The following is a 20,197-nucleotide window of genomic DNA, read 5'->3' on the forward strand; positions in this document are numbered from 1 at the left end:
TTTTGTTTTTTCCTTTGTGTAACAGCCCTAGCTATCCTGGAACTCACTCTGTAGACCAGGCTGGCCTTGAACGTAGAGATCTGCCTGCCACTGCCTCCCCAAGTCCTAGGATTAAAGGTGTGCATCACCAGGGCTAGAGAGATGGCTCAGAGGTTAAGCACACTGGCTGCTCCTCCAGAAGACCCTGGTTCAAGTCCCAGCACCCACATGGCAGCTCACAAGTGTCTGTAACTCCAGTTCCAGGGGATCTGACACCCTCGCACAGAAACACTTTCAGGCAGAACTCCAATGTACATAAAACTAAAAAAAAAATAATAATCTGTGCTGTGGCCGCCACTCTGCTAACAAGCCAGGTTATTATCTGACCCTTATCAAGTCACCTCTTCTGAACCTCTCTGGCTGCTTCCCTGAACCCCATTAGGTGGGAGGCAGTGGCTGGAGCCGGCATCTGCCAGGGCACTGGCGCCTGCCCTTAAGTGCTGCTGTGAAGGCACGTGCTCTGTCTGTACTGTCCACTGTCCCTCCAGATCATTCTTATAGCACGTCTCCAAGGAACCGAATGTAGCCAGGGCCCCACCTTGCCCCGAAGGATTCTGGAATCTTGGCCCCATTTGCTTCCACCTTTCAATCCAGACACACGGAGCACAGAAGAGGTCTCGGTTTAAAAGCATCACTGGCCTGAGAGACGTGGCCCCTAGCTATGTCCCCACCACATCTACCACAGGGGGATGACCTAGGCCTCCCTGCTCATGGCTTCAGCTGCTCTAGAATGTGTAGAAATGGCTGTGGTCACAAAGTGTCCCCTATGACCTACTGGAAGTGATTAGCTGCTGGTCATACCCAGTTTCCTGGCATCTCCAGCTTCTGAAACCCTCGGACTCCAGACACACCTGAGTCCACAGGCTTGGAGGCGGGGGGCGGGGCTGGTGGAAGCTGAGCCCCGGAAGTCACATGGTATTGAGCAGGCTATGGCCAGGTTTGGAGGGAGGTAGGATAGTTTGGGTGAGAGGGGAGATAGTTTGTTTGGGTGGGAGGGCCTTGCTTTATGCTAGGGCCATACAGACCTTTATAATCTATTGGTTATCATCAGCCCCGTCCCCACCTGCCCTTTTCAGACAGACTCTTTCTATGTAGCCCAGGCTGGCCTCGAACTCATAATCCTCCCATCTTAGTTCTGGCATTGCATCACCAGGTCTGCCTAATTTATTTATTCTTAATTGTATTTAATATTATCCTACCAATTTAACATTTGTAAGATTCTTCTTAATGTTCTCAATCGTTTTTTTTTTTTTTGTGTGTTTATGATAGACAAATGTCACCTCATGTAATTCTCCTCCTGTCCCCTAGGGGGTGGCTGGAGTTAGCATGACAGTTTTATAGGTGACGCAATTGAGGCCAAGTCACCTAGCCGAGGTCTTGGTCACACCTCTGTCTCCCTTGCATTGACAGTAAGGCCCAGAGAAGGGAAGCCACTGAGTGAGGTCATCCAGCTGGGATGGGACCCAGGTCTGTTAGAGGCAGAGACTGTGAACACTGACTGGGCAGGAAATCAGAGCTGGGGACTGCCCGCTGGACCCAGTCACATGAACAGGGGGAGGGGATGGGGCTAAGGATGAAAGCAAGAACCAGGTGCCATGTCAGCCCGGGGTGCATGCTGGGTGGGGCCTTTGGAAGTGCAGGGCTTGGGTTGAGAGTCCGCTCCCTCCCGGCCTTCATGCCATGCTGTCCGTCCCCTGGGTAGTCAAGGCGCCAGGCCCGGTTGTGGATCTGACACCTCCGGCTGCCTGGCTCTGATCAGAATCTGGCTATGGGGCAGGTGTGAAACTGAATCCTGATCGGCTCTCTTTGGCCTGGATGTGGCTGCAGACCCCGAGCCCTTCCTCATCCCAGCCTGGCCTGGCTCATGGTGGCTTTCTTGAATTCTAGAGCACTTCTGCCCACCCAGGGCACTGCCTGGGCTACAGCCTCTGTCCCAGCCGCCGGGCTCCAGGGTCCCCAGGGAGACTCCCACCGGGCCTGCTCTCAGGTGAGCCGCCAGGATCGGGTTCCTCTGGTTTCGTGTCCTGCATTGTTCTTGGCTGGGCCCCGGCTTATGAAACAGTAATGAAGGGCCCTGCTCCCGAGGCTGGCCCCTCTAAGGTTTCTACTGCCTGGAACACCACAGCCGCCGCGGCCCAGAGTCAGGGCCTGGGCGGGCGGCAGTGTGGGGGCCTGAGCCGGAGCCCCCCGGGAACGAGGGTGCTGACAGCCGCCAGCTGCCACGGCCGGAGCCCGCTGCCCAGGTAACCCGAGAGGAGGCGGGGCACAAGGTGCCATGGCCCTGTCTCCCACCACCAGGGGAGGGCCCCGCCATTCTGGGAGGTGGAGGGAATGGGGGGGCCTTCTTTGAGGGGAGCAGCCGTTCCTTCTGGCTGAGCCCAATACCAGCCTTTCCAGGGGTGGCCTTGCTGTGGTGTGGGAAGCGCCAAGGGTGCACCTCCAGCTTGGGGCTGTGACCCTCTACTCTGGGGTCCCTGCCTCTCCTGTAGTGGAACAGAACCCTTCACTTCTTCTAGATCTTGCTGGCCCCTCCTCCTTCAGACCCCTTCTTCCATTCCAGACGAGGCCGGTTCTCTCCTTCCCTCTCGTTTTCTGGATGCAAGGCTGCATCGGGGCCTCTGGTGCATTTCCCATTCTCAGGCATGAACACATGCATTTGTGCTTGTATGATCTTGCACACATATATGCATTGGTGTAGCTGACAGGCTTGTACACATGCAGTTGGACACATATCCCTCAACAATGATGTAACACATGGGTGCCCCAAACCACAGGTATTTATCCGCATTACACACACACACACACATGTACCTCGACCCATGCATGTACACATGTGTGCATATGTACTCCAGGTACCCTGCTGACTCTAATCAGAGTCCCCAGGGCACCTCCAGCTGATGGAGTGGCTAGTCTTGAGCAGGAGATCCCAGGAGATGACTTCTGGAGACACTCACCAGTCTCAGCTGGGAGGGGCTGTCTGGGGGAGGGAGAAGGGGAGCCCCACGTGGGCCTGAGCTGTCTCCTCTCTCCACTGCGGGCCCAGGAGCCTCACAGCCCTTCCAGTGCCGAGGCACCTTACTGCGACTTGCCCTGCTGCCCACCGGCCTCTCAGGACCCGCTCGACACCACCACCTGTGCTGGCCACTCTGTGGAAGGCCTTGGCCTCAGGCAGGGGTCTCAGAGGTGGGTAGAGCCCCCGGCTCCATGGACGGGTTCCTTGAGGGGAGAATGCCCACACTTTCCCTACATGCAACTCTTCATGATGGCAGTGTCCATCTACAACAGCTGGCATGGGTCACGTGGCCAACCCACAAAGTCTGGGCACAGAGGACTCTGACAGCGAATGTTTTTTAGGGGTCCTTGGGACCCCTGGAAAGCTCACATTGACCTGTTCTTGTTTTATCTGAGTCTCTGACCCTGACCCTGGCTGTCTTTCCTGATGGCCCGGACTGTCCCATAATTCCATGGGGTAGGGGACAGCTATGTACATCTCCTGGTTCCTGTGTGCGGTTTTAAAAGATTGAAGGAGCTGGGTGAGGTGGCAGATGGATGTGATACCGGCACTCAGGAAGTGGAGGCAAGAGGATTTGGAGCTCAAAGCTAGCTTGGGTTACATGGCTAGATTCTTTCCCCCCACCCCCCTAAAAGATTGAAGGGGCCTCTCAGCCAGGGCACCTGCTGTCACCCCTCTAGGCCGGAACAGACCCCAAGTTCTTTACTGGGGTCATGAGCTTGGGAGGCCGTGGCTTGGGGGTCCAGAGAGCTGGATCCCAGTTTCACGTCTGCTGTGATGGACTGTGGGAGCTTGGGCATGCTGTTCCGTCTTTTTATTCCTCACTTTTCCTGTTTGCAAAGCAGGATGGGCTGAGAGTGTAGCGCGGTGACAGGCGGTGTGCCCAAGATCCTGGGTTTGCTTTCCAGTACTGCAGAAATAAGTTTTAAAAAAGAGTGGCTGGACCAATTCCTCGTTGTTTGAGGGCACGTGTTCCCCTCGGGTGGGCATCATTTTAAGAGAAAGAGAAAAGGGAGGCTCTGACAGTCGGTGTATTTCAGGAAGTCCAGGACAAATTACGAGGAATTTTTCCTGTAGGACTGTCAGCGCGTTTGATTTGCCAACCTGCATTGCGTGGTTGAGGCACGAAGGTTGGGGTGTGTGTAGAATGTTCTATATTTCTTTCTCTATAGATCTCTTAGCGCGTCATGACGCCTTACTATTTTATAGGCCCGTGTGTGGGTCACTTTGGGAATGCCGTGAGCTGTACACCTCTCGAGTGGGGGCCACAGGGACCACTGCTGTACGGTGCACTCATTTCCACAGCTCTTGCTGTTGGAACACACTTTACCTCACAACACTTAACTGCCTTCACCTGCCAGCCTGGCTCAGTGTCCCCACACCTGTTCACTGAAAGGGGCTGGGAATGGGGCCTTGGCCAGGCTCTTGACCCCTCAGGGCTGGCTTTCTTCATCTATATGGTGGGACTCTCTCCCTTGGGAGGCTGCTACAGCTCTAGGAGGTGGCCCATATAGAGCCCAGCCCAATGTCCTCAGCACTGGCTTCCTGTTCTGTGGCTGCAGCCCCCGGCATGGTATGAGCACACCTGCATGTCCCTGGTGGGCAGGCAGGACCCAGTCCCTGACGCTGTTGCCTTTTAGGGGGAAACAATTGGTCTCTCTCCTCTCCCAGGGTCTGCTTTCCAACAGCAGCTCTCCCTGCAGAGAGCCTTGCAACTGCCCCAAGGAACAGGCCCCAGGACCCTGAGGTGGTACCCTATCTGGAGGGCTCGACCTGTAGTAGCTGGGACAACGAGGACCCCAACTCTGACACCAGCTCCAGCCAGGACAGCAGCACCCCTCATGATACCAACACTTCTTCCTCTGTGGTGAGCTGAGGGCCAAAATCTGGGAACAAGAACAGGTCATCCAGGGTCCTCGGCCCTGGAGATAAGAGCGCTAAACCTCCAGAGGAGGGCTGAGCCTCTCACAGCAGAACCCTGGGCCAGGCTTGGCCGTTGCCTTCGCTGATGGGAGGGTGCGGCTTCTGCTGGGCTGCCTCGGGGCGGGTGTGGGGTAGTGTAGACAGGTGGACAGAGGCATTTCAGTCCAGTAGGGACTTTGGGTGACTCCCTAGTCGGTTCAGGTCTCAGGGCTGGGAAGCAGGCGTGAGGCTGGCCCCAGCTCTGCCCTGGCCACATGCCGCTGAGACCGAGACCGTGACCAGTCCTGGTGCTGATTTCCAAAGGCAGAGGGAAGGGAACAGGCTTGGGAACTGGCAGGAGCTGGTGGGAGAGAGGAGCCAAGAGGCTCAGACCCTCCCCCCCCTCCCCCCACCTCCATGAAATGACGGGGAAGAATGGGTTCCACATAAACATCCCACCCAGCCTGTTCACGCGTGTGGTGGGTACCATGCAGAGGTCTCAGTGGATCTGAGCTCCTGCATGGCTCTCCATCACCCTCTATGCTAGAGACTGCTGTGGTCCTGTTAGGGGAGGAGGCCCAGAGCAGGGAAGTAACTCACCTGAGACCACCCAGCTGCAAAGCAGTAGGGCCTAGGATTCGAACCCATTTCTTCCATTCGTGTGACTTTGGCCCAGATTTTGATTTCAACGGCTGGTCCTCTTTCTCAAGGTTGACAGAAGGTTCGCTGAGTTATCACCGGCCGAGAGCCCCACTCAGGTGGCAGGTGCCCTTAAAAACCTGTTCTTCTGCCCTTCATGCTGGGATACAGGCGTGGGGCCCTCTTCTCCTCCCCGACAGCTCTTTCCTCTCCCAGCAGGATTGGGACACTGTTGAGAGGCCAGGGGTGGTCCCCAACGGGGACAGACTCAACGTGATGATCCCGAGGAGGCCTCAGGAGGGGCTGAGAGCTGACAGTGCTCGTAGGGCCACCAGGTCCCCGGCCAGAGGAGACACAGCGGGCCAGAGAAAGGAGGGTGAGTACTTCCGGGGTCGTCTCACGACCACGAAGTGGTGACGGCTTGGGTCCTCCCCCAAACAATCACCTCACTGCCTCGGCTTCCTTTGAGGGGCAGAATCTCTCTCTCTCTTTTTAAATTTATTTATTTGTATTTTATGTGCATTGGTGTTCTGCCTGCATGTATGTCTGTGTGAGGGAGTCAGATCCCCTGGAACTGGAGTTACAGACAGGTGTGAGCTGCCATGTGGGTGCTGGGAATTGAACCCAGGTCCTCTGGAAGAGCAGCCGGTGCTCTTCACCACTGAGTTGTCTTTCCAACCCCGAGGGCCCGAATCTTAATAATAGAAGTTCTTATATCATGTGCCCTGCTGCCCAACTTAAGGACGCTTTCCTCAGTTGAAAGATTGGGAATTCGAAGTTCTAAGAGGCGGAAACTGGCTGAACCCAAGTGGAACACCTGCCTTAAGTAGAACGGTAAGGGTGGGACTTCAGGGATGGCTGGACCCAGGTGTTCCGACGGTACCCAGACCTCCTCTCCATTCTGCCTTCCGCGGAAGTGGCTTCATTCCTGGTCAAACACTTCTCCAATAATAACGTGATGACCACCAGAGGGGCCAGCCTGTGTCCCACGGAAGAAGGGCACATCTTTCCTATGACCACAGTTAAGTCTCAGGAAGGGTTATCCCAGGGACCACTGGGGGTCATCTCGATCACCAAGTCTGGCCTCCTGTGCAAACCCCACAGCCTGAGCTAGGAGGAGGGGAGAATCCCCAGAGGAAGCCAGGGTGCTGTTGTGAGAAAGAGAGACAGAGACAGAGAGATGGGGGAGGGGACTACTGTTATGTCAAGTTCATGGAGGTTGGGGAGGTTGGCCAGCATCTTGCTGGGATGTGAGTTCAGTATAGTGGGCACCCAATTCTGGCCCTGGTATCTCTCTTCAGTGGGTCAGGAGTTGGGGCTAGAATGTCAGAACACCCACCACCTTCCCTGATGGCAGTCCTGGCTTCCATGGTCCTTAAGGAGTCTTATCAATATGCATGTGTGAAGTTTGGGAGAAGATGCTCTGGGATCTCAGGGGGAGTTAGATTGACCCTTGCCCTGGAAAGCTCAGCATCTAGCAAAGGACAGACAGAAGCTAGCTCTAGTGGTCCAGGACAGAGGAGGAGCAGACACCGGCATGGGGGAAGAGAAGGAGTCTTTTGTTTTGGTTCCTTTTTGCTTTTCCAGGCAGGGTTTCTCTGTGTAGCCCAGACTGTCCTGGAACTCACTTGGTAGCCCAGGCTGGCCTCAGAGATCCGCCTGCCTCTGCCTCCCGAGTGCTGGGATTAAAGGCGTGCGCCATGACTGCCCAGCTATGGAGGGCCATTTTTATTCAAGCCACCACAGATGGGTACAGGGCTGGCACAGGAGAGGAGGGCTGTTAGGACCGAGGAGAGCCGGACAAGGAGGCATGACTATGTGGCCCGTTAGCAGCTGCAGTTTAAACGTGGATGGGGTGCGCACCAGGGGCAGGCTGTGCTGGGCCTCCTCGGCCTTGCCAAGGGGTTGAGATTCTCTTCTCTAAGCCAGGTTTGGGCAGGGGGTGAGGAGTGATGTTATCGAACCTAGGCCTTGGGATGGTGCTGGGTGCCAAGTCAGAATGCATTGGAGCCGAGTGAGGCAGGAGAATGGGAAGTCACGTGAGCCACCTAGCAACACCTGGTTCAGCCCGGAGTTGTCACTGGCTGATGGAATCTCACTTTAGAGGTTTCCCGCCAATGTTCCTCAGACCACACTTGACCTGCGTGCGTGTGTGTGTGTGTGTGTGTGTGTGTGTGTGTGTGTGTGTGTCTCCCTGAGGCTTGAGAGCTTTGCAGATGCCTCCGCAGCCAAAGAGGCCACTTAGTGTCCCCATGTGGGACAAAATGCCCCTCCCTGTGAGGCCTGGGGACAGGAGAGGACATAGCACCTCATCCTTTCCTTTTTAAATCCTGATGCTAAAATGTTCCAGCTGGGTGTGGGGGTGCGATGTCTGTGATCCTGGCTCAAGTGAGCTTTGGCCTCTATGTAGCTGAGGCTGGTCTGGAATTCCTGATCCTCTGGTCTCTGCTTCCTCCGTGCTGGGATTACAGACAGGCCGCACACACCCAGGCTTTGCTTTCTTGCTTTGAAAGTCCCTGGGCAGTGGGTGGTAGCCTCTCTGTGACCTACTTAGAATCTGTGGCCGCTGGCCACCTAGTGGCTACTTGCAATATTGCAGTCAGGGACTGAGCCTCTGCTGGGCACGTCCCAGTCGGGCCCCTCACTGGGGGAAAGGCGGATGCAAGACACAGGTTGCCCAAGCACAACTGTGTACCGGTCTTGCATGGAGGCCTCATCCTGTGAGAACCGGGCTCCTAGGGCATCTTGATGTGGGGTAGCAGGAGACAGCCAAGCCAATATATGGCACAAAGGGTAAGGTCACTACAGATGAGGCAGAAACAGAGCCAGAGGTGGGAGCACTGTGTGTACTGCACACCTACTGGGTGCTGAAAACCTCTGCAAGTCCCAGAGGCACCATGGGAACACCAGGCCATATCACACAGGGCCGCTAGGGGAAGAGCAGGTAGTCAAGGAAAAAGACATGAGGAGGGTACGTGGAAGGCAGCCCTTGGCCAGGAAACATAAGTTCTAGAAGGATGCTGTCCGCTTCAGACAGAAGCAGCAACAAGAGCAATGGCCCTGGGTGGTGAGGCTCCTGTGCTGTGCTGGAGGACCTCAAAGAGTGGGTGCTGGACCCTGGCAAGTGGGCGAGGGTGGGGTGTGGAGGGAGACAATCCCTGCACAGCCTGGGTCTTGGTCCAAATCCCGCGGGAAGCCCCCAGAGGGTATTTTCTTTCATTTTGAAATCATCTTAGATTTTCCAAGATGGTAGCTATGGTGGCTACTGGACCCTTGACCCAGGTCTCCCTGATGTTGTTAGCTTCACGTACAGGTATGCAGAGGCTGGAGTGAAGAAATTAGCATTATCCCAGCACTCTGTGAGTTTGAGGCCAGCCTGGTCTACAAATCGAGTTCCAGGACAGTCAGGGCTACAGTTACAGAGAGAAACCCTGCCTCGAAAAACCAAACTACACAAACAAACAAATAAGTCAGTAACGTTGGTGGGGGCTGGGATGTGTCTCAGCACCTGCCTGCAGTGTGAGACCTTTGACCCCAGCCCCAGAAACAAAAAAGAACACGAACACAAGAGCTGTAAACTACAGATGAATCAGGTCCACTTCTCCTCCTCCTCCGATCTCTTTGGGTTTGTTTGTCTGTTACAAGATCTTGTTCTGTAGTCCTGGCTGGCTTCAAACTCTGGAACCCTGGGCAGCCTCAACCTTGCGGCAATCCTCTGGCATCCTCCATCTCTCGGGGTTTAGTGCTAAGGTTATAGTCTCCAACAGTCCGAAATCCTTCCCTGTCCCGGGACATGACGCAGGATCTCACTGCATTTAGTCAGCTGATCTTCTCTGGTCCTTCCTCCTGTGACAGTTTCCTGGCCAGTCCTTACCTGCCAGCCCCTCAAGGTTGTGAGCAGGGCAGACCTACTCACGGTGCTTTGTGGGGGAACGATAACTCTGGGCAAAGAGCAGCCATGCTGTAGGGGAGGACTACTGAGATTGAGCAAAAATGACAGTGACCTTGCGGAGGGGGGGGGGCTGGGGATGACAGAAGCAGATGGATTTAGAGGACGTCTTGAGGCGCCTCAGGGCCACTCCAGTGTTGAGAGTTCAGACTCTTCAGGGACACCAGCTACCAGTGTAGCAAGATCGGAGGGGACAGGGGTCGAGTGTGAAAGAAGTGTCCTCATGAAGGCAGCCATGGTTTGCTACTGCAAGAGGAGGGACGGGAGCACACACAGCCGATGGTTAAGGGATTGAAAAGGGTGGAGGTTGACCCCAAGTTCACGGCAGCCAGGAGCCATGACGTGGTCACTGTTGAGGGCAGCTCATTCGTCTCTAAGACCAGCACCCCTCTGACGCCCTCGAGGTGCCTAAAGTGTTAGTTGCTTTATACCTGACAAAAGAAATTTCAGGAAGGAAGGCCGAGGATAGATACAATCCAACATGGCAGGGGAGGCTTGGTGGGAGTGTGATGGCTGGTCATGATGGATCTGCAGTCAGGAAGTACCTACAGCTTCCTCCCTTCCTTCCTTCCTCCCTTCCTTCCTTCCTTCCTTTCTTTCTTCCTTCCTTCCTTTTTCTTCTTTCTTCTTTTTTTTTTTTTTCCGAGACAGGGTTTCTCTGTGTAGTTTTGGTTCCTGTCCTGGATCTCGCTCTGTAGCCCAGGCTGGCCTCGAACTCACAGAGATCCACCTGGCTCTGCCTCCCACGTGCTGGGATCAAAGGCGTGCGCCACCACCGCCCCCCCCACATTGTTTCTTAACCTTCCTAAGGCTGCAAACCCTTTAATATAGCTCCTCATGCAAGTGATCCCCAATCTTGCTGTTATTTTTGTTGTTGTTGTTGTTGCTACTTCATAACTGTAATTCTGCAACTGTGACGAATCGTAATGTCAATATCTGTGTTTTCCTATCATCTTAGGCGACCCCTGTGAAAGGGTCATTCGACCCTCTGGGGGTCGCGACCCCCAGGTTGAGAATCACCCGACCTAGACCACCACCGGTGCCCAGCACAGGCTCCCTTGCCTCCGCGTGTCCTCGCTTTTTAAAAGTTCATTTATTTATTCGTGTGTGGGTGTGAGTTTACACACACGCTCGCGCACACGTGTGCACGTGTGCCGAGGAGCTGGTGTGACGATCAGAAGAGAACCTCCCTCCTGGAGGAGTCGGTCTTCTCCACCCCGTGGGTCCTGGGGATCAAACTCACGTCATCAGGCTTAGCCGCAAGCACCTTCACTGGCTGAGCCATCTCGCTGGCCCTTGCTTGCTTTGGTCCTTTTAATTCACCCTGGAACTCCAGCACATGGGATAATGCTCCCCATATTTCAGCCGGGCCTCTCTTCTTCAATCACCCCAGTCTAGCAACGCCCTCCCAGACACGCCCAGAGGTTTGTCCCCTGGGTGAGTATATCCTGTTGACAATGTTAACTGTCACATGCGGTAGCCTGGTTAGGTGCCCGTTCTGCTCTGTGCTAGCCCTGGGCGTCTGCAGCCCTCACAGACACATAGGCGCCCTGTCTGTGCATATTCCCAGCACCTGGCATGAGCCTCTGGGGCAGGAGGGGTGGGAAGAGTCCTCGGGCGTAGGCACGGGCACTATGCCCTGGCACCCATGAAAAGGATTTCTTAGAAGGGAGGATGATTTGTGGACATCCCACCCAGGAAGTAGAAGTGAGGAGTCAAAACCATCAGACAAGCTGCTCCTGGTCCGCTTCTGCCTCTCTGGGGTCACTGCTCTCTACACCCTTGATCTCCTGTGACATATCCACGACCTTCTTGCTCTGGCCACCATTCCACGAGTCATTGTGAATCCCTGGCCTGGCAGCAGATGGGTGCCTGAGCCTGGTCTCAGCCTGAATGGGAAGGGTGCACCTCTTTGACTAGACACTGAAACCTATTAGAAGCAGGCTGGGGGCTGCCCCTGGATTTTTCTGTCCTTCCTGGATCCCTCTCTTCACCTTAAACATCCTCGTTTCTCTCCAGATTCTGGCAGTGGGGGAGAAAGTGCTGGCCAGCACTGGGCGAAGCTGCGGGCAGAAAGCGGCTACTTCTCCTTGGAGCGACATCGCTCAGGGCAAACCCAGGCTTCCTCCGGGACACCACCGGGTGGACCTCGGACCGCCACCCAGGCTTCTTCTGCTCAAAGAGATGTTTTCCAGGATGCTTCTTCTGCACAAGCACCCTCCCAAGCTTCCTCTCTACCCAGAAACACCCAAAGGGACGCCCCCAGGACCTTAGCCACACAGCGGAACACCCCCAGAACGTCCTCTCCTTCGAGAGGTTCCCAGAGGGACACTCCTAGAACCATGTCCACCCAGAGAAGCAGCACTCCGCTGTCCTCTCCTCTCAGAGCCCCTCAAGAGGGCCTCAAGACCTCCACACCACAAGATGGCCCCCACGTTGCATCGTCTCCTTGTGCCCAAGCCTCCTCTCCCAACAGAACCACCCAGCGGGAAAATCTCACGACTCCCTGTGCCCAGAGGGACAATCCTAGGAGCTCCTCTCCCAACAGAACCACCCAGAGGGACAACCCCAGGACTCCCTGTGCCCAGAGGGACAATCCCAGGACTCCCTGTGCCCAGAGAGACAATCCCAGAAGCTCCTCTCCCAACAGAACCACCCAGAAGGACAATCCCAGGACTCCCTGTGCCCAGAGGGACAATCCCAGGGCCTCCTGTGCCCAGAGGGACAATCCCAGAAGCTCCTCTCCCAACAGAACCACCCAGAAGGACAACTCCAGGACTCCCTGTGCCCAGAGGGACAATCCCAGAAGCTCTTCTCCCAACAGAGCCACCCAGAGGGACAACCCCAGGACTCCCTGTGCCCAGAGGGACAATCCCAGAAGCTCTTCTCCCAACAGAGCCACCCAGAGGGACAACCCCAGGACTCCCTGTGCCCAGAGGGACAATCCCAGGACCTCCTGTGCCCAGAGGGACAACCCCAGAAGCTCTTCTCCCAACAGAGCCACCCAGAGGGACAACCCCAGGACTTCTTGCACACCTCAGAACACCCCCAGGAACCCTTCTACCCAAGGAGGCAAGACTACAGCCTCCTGTAGCAGATGGGAACATCTCCGAAGCGCCTGCACCCAGCGAGACAACCCAGGACCATCATCATCATCTTCCTTCCCACGAGACAACCCCAGGGTTTCCTCTCAAGGCTGCACCCAAAAGGACAACCCAGGAGCATCATCTCCCCGCCGGGCCACTCAGGGGAGTAGTTCCCGGAACCCTTCTCCCCACTGTACCAACAAAGATATCCCCTGGGCCTCCTTCCCCCTTCGACCCACCCAGAGTGACGGTCCTCGAACCTCATCGCCATCTCGCACCAAACAGAACCAGGTGCCTTGGGCATCCATTTCCCTCCGGCCAACCCAAGGGGACAGGCCTCCGGCCTCAGCTCCTACCAAACTAGCCCATCACGACCCTTCCCAGCACTATTCGCCGTCCCCGGCCACCTCCTCCTCTCATAACCCAGGCCATCCAAGCGCCTCTCGGACTTCATCGCCTCCACACCCAGCACCCCGAGGGGCCCCCCAGATCGCTTCCGAGTCCGCCCAGCCACCATGTGCTGTGTGCATTGGGCACAGGGATGCCCCTCGCGCCTCTTCACCCCCTCGCTATTTTCAGTACGACCCTTTCCCCTTCTTTCCAGACCCCCGCTCGTCTGAGAGCGAGTCGCCCCACCACGAACCCCCCTACATGCCACCTGCAGTGTGTATCGGGCACCGTGATGCCCCCCGGGCTTCTTCACCACCTCGCCATACCCAGTTTGACCCCTTCCCCTTCCTCCCAGACACATCGGATGCCGAGAACGAGTCCCCCCAGCATGATCCTCCGCAGTTTCCCCCACCAGTGTGCATCGGGTACCGTGATGCCCCCCGGGCCTCTTCCCCACCGCGCCAGTTCCCAGAGCCCTCCTTCTTCCAGGATCTCCCCAGGGCCAGCACAGAGAGCCTTGTCCCTTCCACAGACTCTATGCATGAGCCTCCCCACGTCCCCACGCCTGTATGTATCGGACACAGAGATGCTCCCTCCTTTTCCTCCCCACCACGCCAGGCGCCCGAGCCTTCCCTCTTTTTCCAGGATCCCCCTGGCGCCAGTATGGAGAGCCTTGCCCCTTCCATTGACTCTCTGCACGGCTCCCCGCTGCTGCCCCCCCAAGTGTGCATCGGCCATCGGGATGCACCCAGAGCCTCCTCCCCTCCCCGCCACCCACCCGGTGATCTAGGTCTCCTGGCCCCCTCCCCTCCCCCAGGGAGCTCAGGCTCTCGAGGCTCAGCACCCCCAGGGGAAACCAGACACAACTTGGAGAGGGAGGAATACACCATGCTGGCCGACCTGCCCCCACCCCGGAGGCTGGCCCAGAGGGGGCCAGAGCCCCAGGCACAGGGCAGCAACGAGGGCCGGACCCGCAGCCCTGGCCGGGCGGAGGTGGAACGCCTCTTCGGGCAAGAGCGCAGGTGAGCCAGGGCAGGGGCAGCCAGGTGGGCTGGGGAGGAGAGCAGTTGGAAAGTTCCAGAAGCAGGAGTTCAAGCCCGGCTGCCCACTGGCTGGGCAGTCTTGGGCAAGCCACTGTGTCTCTCTGTCTGTACCTTAGGATTTTTTTCCCCCTGAGGTTAAAGTAACAGCGTGGGTAGCCAAGTAGTTACAAACCAACAAACAGCTGGTGTCTGGCAGGCTTAGTTTAAATCTAGGGTCAAAGCTACCCGGTATCCTGTGATACCTGCTTAGAGCAATTGAATCTGCTTGGGCCTCAGTTTCTTCCTCTGTCAAATGGGGAAAAACTAAAAGCACATTGATTTCAATGAGGCGGAACTCTTGAAGGGTTTGCTCCAGAGCAGTGGGTTTAGTGTTTCTTCCCCGCATGAGGGAGGAAACAGAAAGTACCCATGACTCTTTCCCTGTGCTTTGTAGGAAGGCAGACATGCTTGTTTTACATGTGCAGCCAATGGCTGGGGTGCAGCTCAGTGGTGGGGTGCTTGGCAGCATGCACAGGCCCTGGGTTTGAGCCACTAAGTAGATAAATGTCCTGGGTTTCATTCCTCTGGGTGCTGGGGATGGATCCCAAGACGTGCGCCTGCCAAGGAGATCCTCTGCCCCCATCCCAGAGCGGTCCACAAGAGCTCCTAGAGTTGCTGACTTTCGAAAGTTAGGGATTACTTTCCTGGGACGTGGCCACAGAGTCCCAAATCCTAGTGGCCTGTGAATGTCCTAAAGCGTCAGTAGCAGGTCACATGAGAGGAGAAACATCCCCCTCCTGCTCTGGCTGGGATTTCTGTCCTCAGCAGAGCCAGCCCCTGAATTTTTAGAGATGTAGTTCCACTAATCATAGACAAGAGAAGGGGGGGGGGGTGCCTAGAAGGCTGGAAACTTTTTGTGTATTATCTAATGGGCTTTAGATCCGACTGAACAGAGCAGCCCTCATGGTGACATAATTCTAGATCATTTCCAGCACTCTGCCCCCCTTTTTCCTTTTGGTTTTTCAAGACATAGCCTTGACTGTCTGGAACTCACTCTGTAGACCAGGCTGGCCTCAAACTCACAGATCCGCCTGCCTCTGCCTCCCGAGTGCTGGGATCAAGGGTGTGCGCCACCACCGCCACCGCCACCACCGCCTGCCTCCAGCACTGTAAGATTCTTCTCTTCACTGCCCCTGAGTGCAACATTTCTATAAGATCTGAATTTGGATGAGAAATCTTTTTTTGTTTTTGTTTTTTGAGACAAGATTTCTCTGCGTAACACCCTTGGCTGTCCTGGTACTCACTCTGTAGACCAGGCTGGCCTGGATCACAGAGATCCGCCTGCCTCTGCCTCCGTGCTGGGATTAAAGGCGTGCGCCACTGCCACCGCCCAGTGAGAAGTCTTATTTCTTATTCAAATGATCATTTCAGTAAACTGTATCCGTTCACTATCCAAGAGAGAACCTTTGTTGACCCCCCACACTAGTGTATTTCTCTCTTTGGTCTTTACAAAAAGGAAAACCATTTTTAGGGGAGAAATGGGTTTGAGACAGGTTCTCGTTGCAGCCCAGGTTGGCACTGAAGTCACTGGGTAGCCGAGGATGACCTTGAACTCCTGATCTTCCTGCCTCCCTCTCCCAAGTGCTAGGTGTACAGGAGTACGTCATGCTGGCTCTGCAATAGAATTCACAAATAAGTCTACACATAAGTATTCTCTCTCGTAGTGACTCATTTTTGAAATAGGGTTTTGCTATGTAGCCCAGGCTGGCCTTGGACTCTAGGTCCTGCCCCAGGTTCCTGAGTGTGGGGATTACAGGCATACCGCACCACACTGGGCTCACACAGTTACTTCTGTTCTCTGTCCTAGAATATTGTCTTCCCATCTCAGTTTTATAACTTTGGGGTATTTTCCCTATCTAGTACTTTTCCGGGTGAAATACCATCTGCCCTCTGAGGACAGCATGTATTTTCATAAGAGGCAGAATTTATGAGGTTGGGGGATGGGGGTGTGCAGGGTTGTCTTTTCACCGTCTCCCATTTACTCCTCTGACATATATTTATTGAGCATCTACTTTGTCCAAGCATTGTTCTAAGCCTGGGACATTTTTCTAGAAGGATCATGTCAAAGACTTAGGCATTTGGCTGGTGTTTTGGCCATCCCCCCACCCCCAGCCCCTTAAATGCCTGAATTTTGAAACAGTCTTCCTTGGATCTGCTAAACATGGTGTCTTTGTTTTGTTTTGTTTTTAAACAGGGTCTCACTATATAGCCCTGGTTGGCTTGGAACTTGCTATGTAGACCAGGCTAGCCTGGAACTCATAGAGAGATCCACTTGCCTTTGTCTCCCAGTGCTGGGGATGAAAGGTGTGTGCCGTTCTGTTCTGTTCTGTTCTGTTCTGTTGGTCCTTTGACACTATTTGGAGGCCCCTACACCCATCCAAGTATCCAGAGGAAATTTATTTCCTTGGTCATCCACGGTGCAGCCACATCAACCCTTGGGGACAGGTGGCTCTGGGTGGGTCCTGTTGCAGAAGAGCTGGGTCCCCATGGCATGGGGCTCAGAATCTTCTAGAGTTCTTCAGTGCTGTCTTTCAAAGCTTATGAGCAATAGGGGAAGATGTATTGGAAGGAATGGCCATTGAGCAAGCTGGAATTTGTATGGAAAGTGCATGTTTGAAAGAGACCAAACATTTGTGCTTCCCTGCGAGGTCCCCATCATTTTGGGGACTTTCATTGAAGCCCTAGACCCCAGTTCTGGGGGAAACTTGTCCAAAGGCCTCAAATTTGATTTTAAATGGAGCTTCACCTGGGTGTGGTGCACACCTTTAATTCCCAACACTTGGGAGGCAGAGATAGGCAGATCTCTGAGTTCAAGGCCAGCCTGGTCTACAGAGCAAGTTTCAGGACAGCCAGGACTGCACAAAGAAACCCTGTCTCAGGGGGAAAAACAGAGCCTCATTCGGGGAGCCCTCAAGCTTAGAATTCAGGGACCTTAGGACAGCTAAGGACTCCAACAGCTTCCAGATCTAATTCTAAGGACATCAGCAGAGGCCACAGGACAACAGCAAAGCCTGATGCCACATTTTCAGTTGGTTTGAGACAGGGTCTCATGTAGCCCAGGCTGGTCTCCAGCTCTCCATGTAGCCAGTGATGCCCTTGATCCCCTGGCCTCCCTGCCCCACTTCCTGAGCACTAGGATCGCTCAGGCGTCATCACCACCCACGGTCCATTCCCTCTGCAGACCTCATGGTTCTTCAGCTGTGGCCGGACTTTAGAGACAGTCTCCACAGACACCTGCACAGCCCCCCTCGGTATCCTTTGGGGACTCACCCTGGGCTGGCTGAAAAGGTTTCTCCTTCCTGGTTCTGCTCAGCCACCAGTCATGGCCACTGACTCATGTATTTTACTTATTTTTGCTGTGCTGGGGATGGACCCTATGGTCTCTCACATACCTCTTTCCATGACCAGTTTAGATGAAGTCCAATAGTCAGACCCCACAGGAGGTATCTGTTCATGAAGGCCGAGTCTTTTGTCCCTTAGTAGGAGAGAGGACAGACTGCCCCCAGAGTCTGTTAGCTTTATAATGGCAACACCATGTTGAATATAAGCATGGCCGATCGTTTGTTTTTGTTTTTGTTTTGTTTTTTAGTTTTTTTTTTAAGACCGGGTTTCTCTGTGTAGTTTTGGTGCCTTTCCTGGAACTCACTCTGTAGACCAGGCTGGCCTCAAACTCAGAGATCTGCCTGGCTCTGCCTCCAGAGTGCTGGGATTAAAGACGTGCGCCACCACCACCCGGCCCTGGCCACTCATTGTTAACCCACACAAGACGGGGATTTTGGCGCAGGCTGAAGGTGATCTCTGTTGGGTATGGTGACATTTGCTGGTGACCTTTCTGGATTGCTGGGTTGGAGAGAATGTCTCTTTGTAGCCACCTGGCTAGGCTCTCTTTCACCAATGGCTGGAAGGGTTTTCGAAGCTGAGTACTGGAGTTCTGTGAGCTCCAAGAGGAACACCGAAGGCAGCTGGCTTGAGGAATCCTCATTTTGCGTGTGGATGGGGAAAGGGCAGAAAGAGCGGAAAGCGAGGCACCTAACGCTCCCCTCTCTTGTCCCAGGAGTAGGCTGTGCAAGGTTAAGTGGGACCTGGCACACACGAACGCTTGGCATCTAGAACATAGGAAGTGCTCAATAAATATTTTCTTAAACATTGTGATTATTTTTTGCTCAGTGCCTGGTACACAATAGATGCTCAATAAATCTGAGTTCCCACAGGGCCCAGTCTAACCCTTGTCAGGGGTGGCTGCTGGGTAATAGGAAGTGCTGAAGGAGGTGGGAGGGAGCCGTGGCCAAGAGCTGCCTCCTCCCCACCCGCTGCTTCCACTCTCCTGTGTCTTCATGGCCTTAGAAGATGGTGCTCACTGCTCCCATTTTCCAGAAGGGGAAGCTGAGGCCTTGAGAGGGTCATCCTCGCTTTGGGCTTTCAATGAGTCTCTTCTCTGGGGTGGGCTGGGAATGCTGGGTGCTGGAACGGAGTCCCAAAGGCCCTCTGGAACAGCTACATCTACTCTTAGGAAGTCGGAAGCACCGGGGGCCTTCCAGGCTCGGGATGAGGGACGGTCCCAGCGGCCCAGCCAAGGTCAGAGCCAACTTCGAAGACAGTCCAGCCCCGCCCCCAGCAGGCAGGTGAGCTCTGCTAGCCACCAGCCCTCCCCATACCCTGGGTTCCAGGCAGGTGTCCTGGGCAGGGAGGTCCTCTGTGAGAAGGGCAGGGCCCCAGCATGGGACCATACTGCACTCTCTCCAAGGGCCAGAGGCCCTTGACAAGATGTGAAGGACTCCCTACAGATCCTTTGAAGACAGCCCCTCCGAGCTGTTCCCATGGAGGCATCTGCTATCTTGAGATCTCAGAGAGCCTCAGGTGCATTGGGGCCCCCCCTCGTCCAGCATAGGGATTGGATCTCAAATGAAACTTAGAGGACCAGGCACACCCCAATGGCACAGTTAGCCATGGTGGAAATTCGGGCACCCGATAGCTCAGGTTGGAAAGACTATCTTAGGGAGGGGAGCCCAGAAAGTGAGCAGCTCTCTGCAGATCTCTTTCTGCAACCGAGAAAACTGGGTGAGAAGAGAGAGGGTGCAGCGTAGAGGGAGCCCCGGCTTTCCACCTGCTTTGGCCTAGGCTTCTAGGAAGACACAGCCTCACCTCACAGCCTCCCTCCTTCTGGGGCTTGGCTAAAGCAGACAGCCGCTACCCAGTGCAGTCCGGAGCCTCACCCACCCCTTCACCTCATCCACAGGTGACCAAGCCCTCTGCCAAACAGGCAGAGCCAGCTCGGCGGAGTCGAACAGAACCCCCGCATCCGAAGAGTCCCGAGAAGCGGCCTGAGGGAGACCGGCGGCTCCAGAGGCCCTCAGCACCTGCCAAGACATCAGCCCGGCCCCCGGAGAGGAAGGCTCAGATAGAGAGACCTCTAGAGAGTGGTTGCACTGGCCTGAGGCAGCCTCTGGGAGGGTGGCAGAGTCAGGAGGAGCTGTCAGGACCCCAGAGTCCCAGCGGACACCCAGAGAAGAGCTGGGGAAGCCAGGAAGAGGGTCCAGGACTGGGGGGCTGGCCAGAACTTGGGAGTCCCAGCCTGGAGGGGATATGGAGGGGCCCTCCCCAGGAGCACAGGGAAAGGTGGGGACAGTCAGAGGCCTGGGAGCAGCCTCCCAGTAATGGGCTACAGGGGGGCCCCCCAAGGGGCCTTCAGGAGTTGTCCAGGCCTCACCAGCCTACAACCCCCCCAGACAACTCCCGGGCAGGCCCAGCAGAATGCGTGTGTGCCCGGCAGCCTGAGGGCACCGCTGCTATGGGCTGGAGGGCTGAGGGAGCATCCTCACATCAGTATAGTCCTGAGAAGGCACCCGACCTTGACTGGAGGGACCTGCTGGGCCTTCTCCGGGCACCTGAGGATGGGGCCTGGACCCGGCTCCCAAGGCTGGACTGGGAAGGCCTGCTGGAGCTCCTGCAGGCTCGGATGCCCCAGAAGGACCCTGCTGGGCACTGGCGTGACCCAGCCAGGGCTTCAGGACCAGAGCTGGGCTCCCCGGGAACAGAGGACACCCTGAAGACAGAGCCGCAGACCCAGCCTGAAGGATGGGCCAAGGCCACCCAAGCC

The 20,197-nt window shown here is 55.6% G+C and overlaps 1 protein-coding gene across 1 annotated transcript; it reads left to right on the forward strand.

The window, feature by feature from the left end:
- The first annotated feature begins 1,903 nt into the window (after window positions 1–1,903).
- On the forward strand, window positions 1,904–15,058 carry LOC119086315 (TRIO and F-actin-binding protein-like). Its single transcript, XM_037197290.1, has 5 exons — window positions 1,904–2,026; window positions 3,083–3,222; window positions 4,724–4,919; window positions 5,813–5,969; window positions 11,562–15,058. The coding sequence occupies exons 1-5, from the start codon at window positions 1,904–1,906 to the stop codon at window positions 14,042–14,044; spliced, it is 3,099 nt and encodes a 1,032-aa protein (XP_037053185.1). The 3' UTR covers window positions 14,045–15,058.
- Window positions 15,059–20,197: the final 5,139 nt, after the last annotated feature.

The sequence above is a fragment of the Peromyscus leucopus genome, chromosome 20, assembly GCF_004664715.2.
Source record: "Peromyscus leucopus breed LL Stock chromosome 20, UCI_PerLeu_2.1, whole genome shotgun sequence".
NCBI classification, from domain to species: Eukaryota; Metazoa; Chordata; class Mammalia; order Rodentia; family Cricetidae; genus Peromyscus; species Peromyscus leucopus.

What these genes read in the sequence shown, in the direction of transcription:
- LOC119086315 (XM_037197290.1), top strand. Translation starts at nt 1,904, where the DNA reads ATGGTGGCTTTCTTGAATTCTAGAGCACTTCTGCCCACCCAGGGCACT. An exon ending in CCAACACTTCTTCCTCTGTG is followed by an intron (nt 4,920 to 5,812) that starts GTGAGCTGAGGG and finishes CTCTCCCAGCAG; the next exon opens with GATTGGGACACTGTTGAGAG. An exon ending in AGCGGGCCAGAGAAAGGAGG is followed by an intron (nt 5,970 to 11,561) that starts GTGAGTACTTCC and finishes GTTTCTCTCCAG; the next exon opens with ATTCTGGCAGTGGGGGAGAA.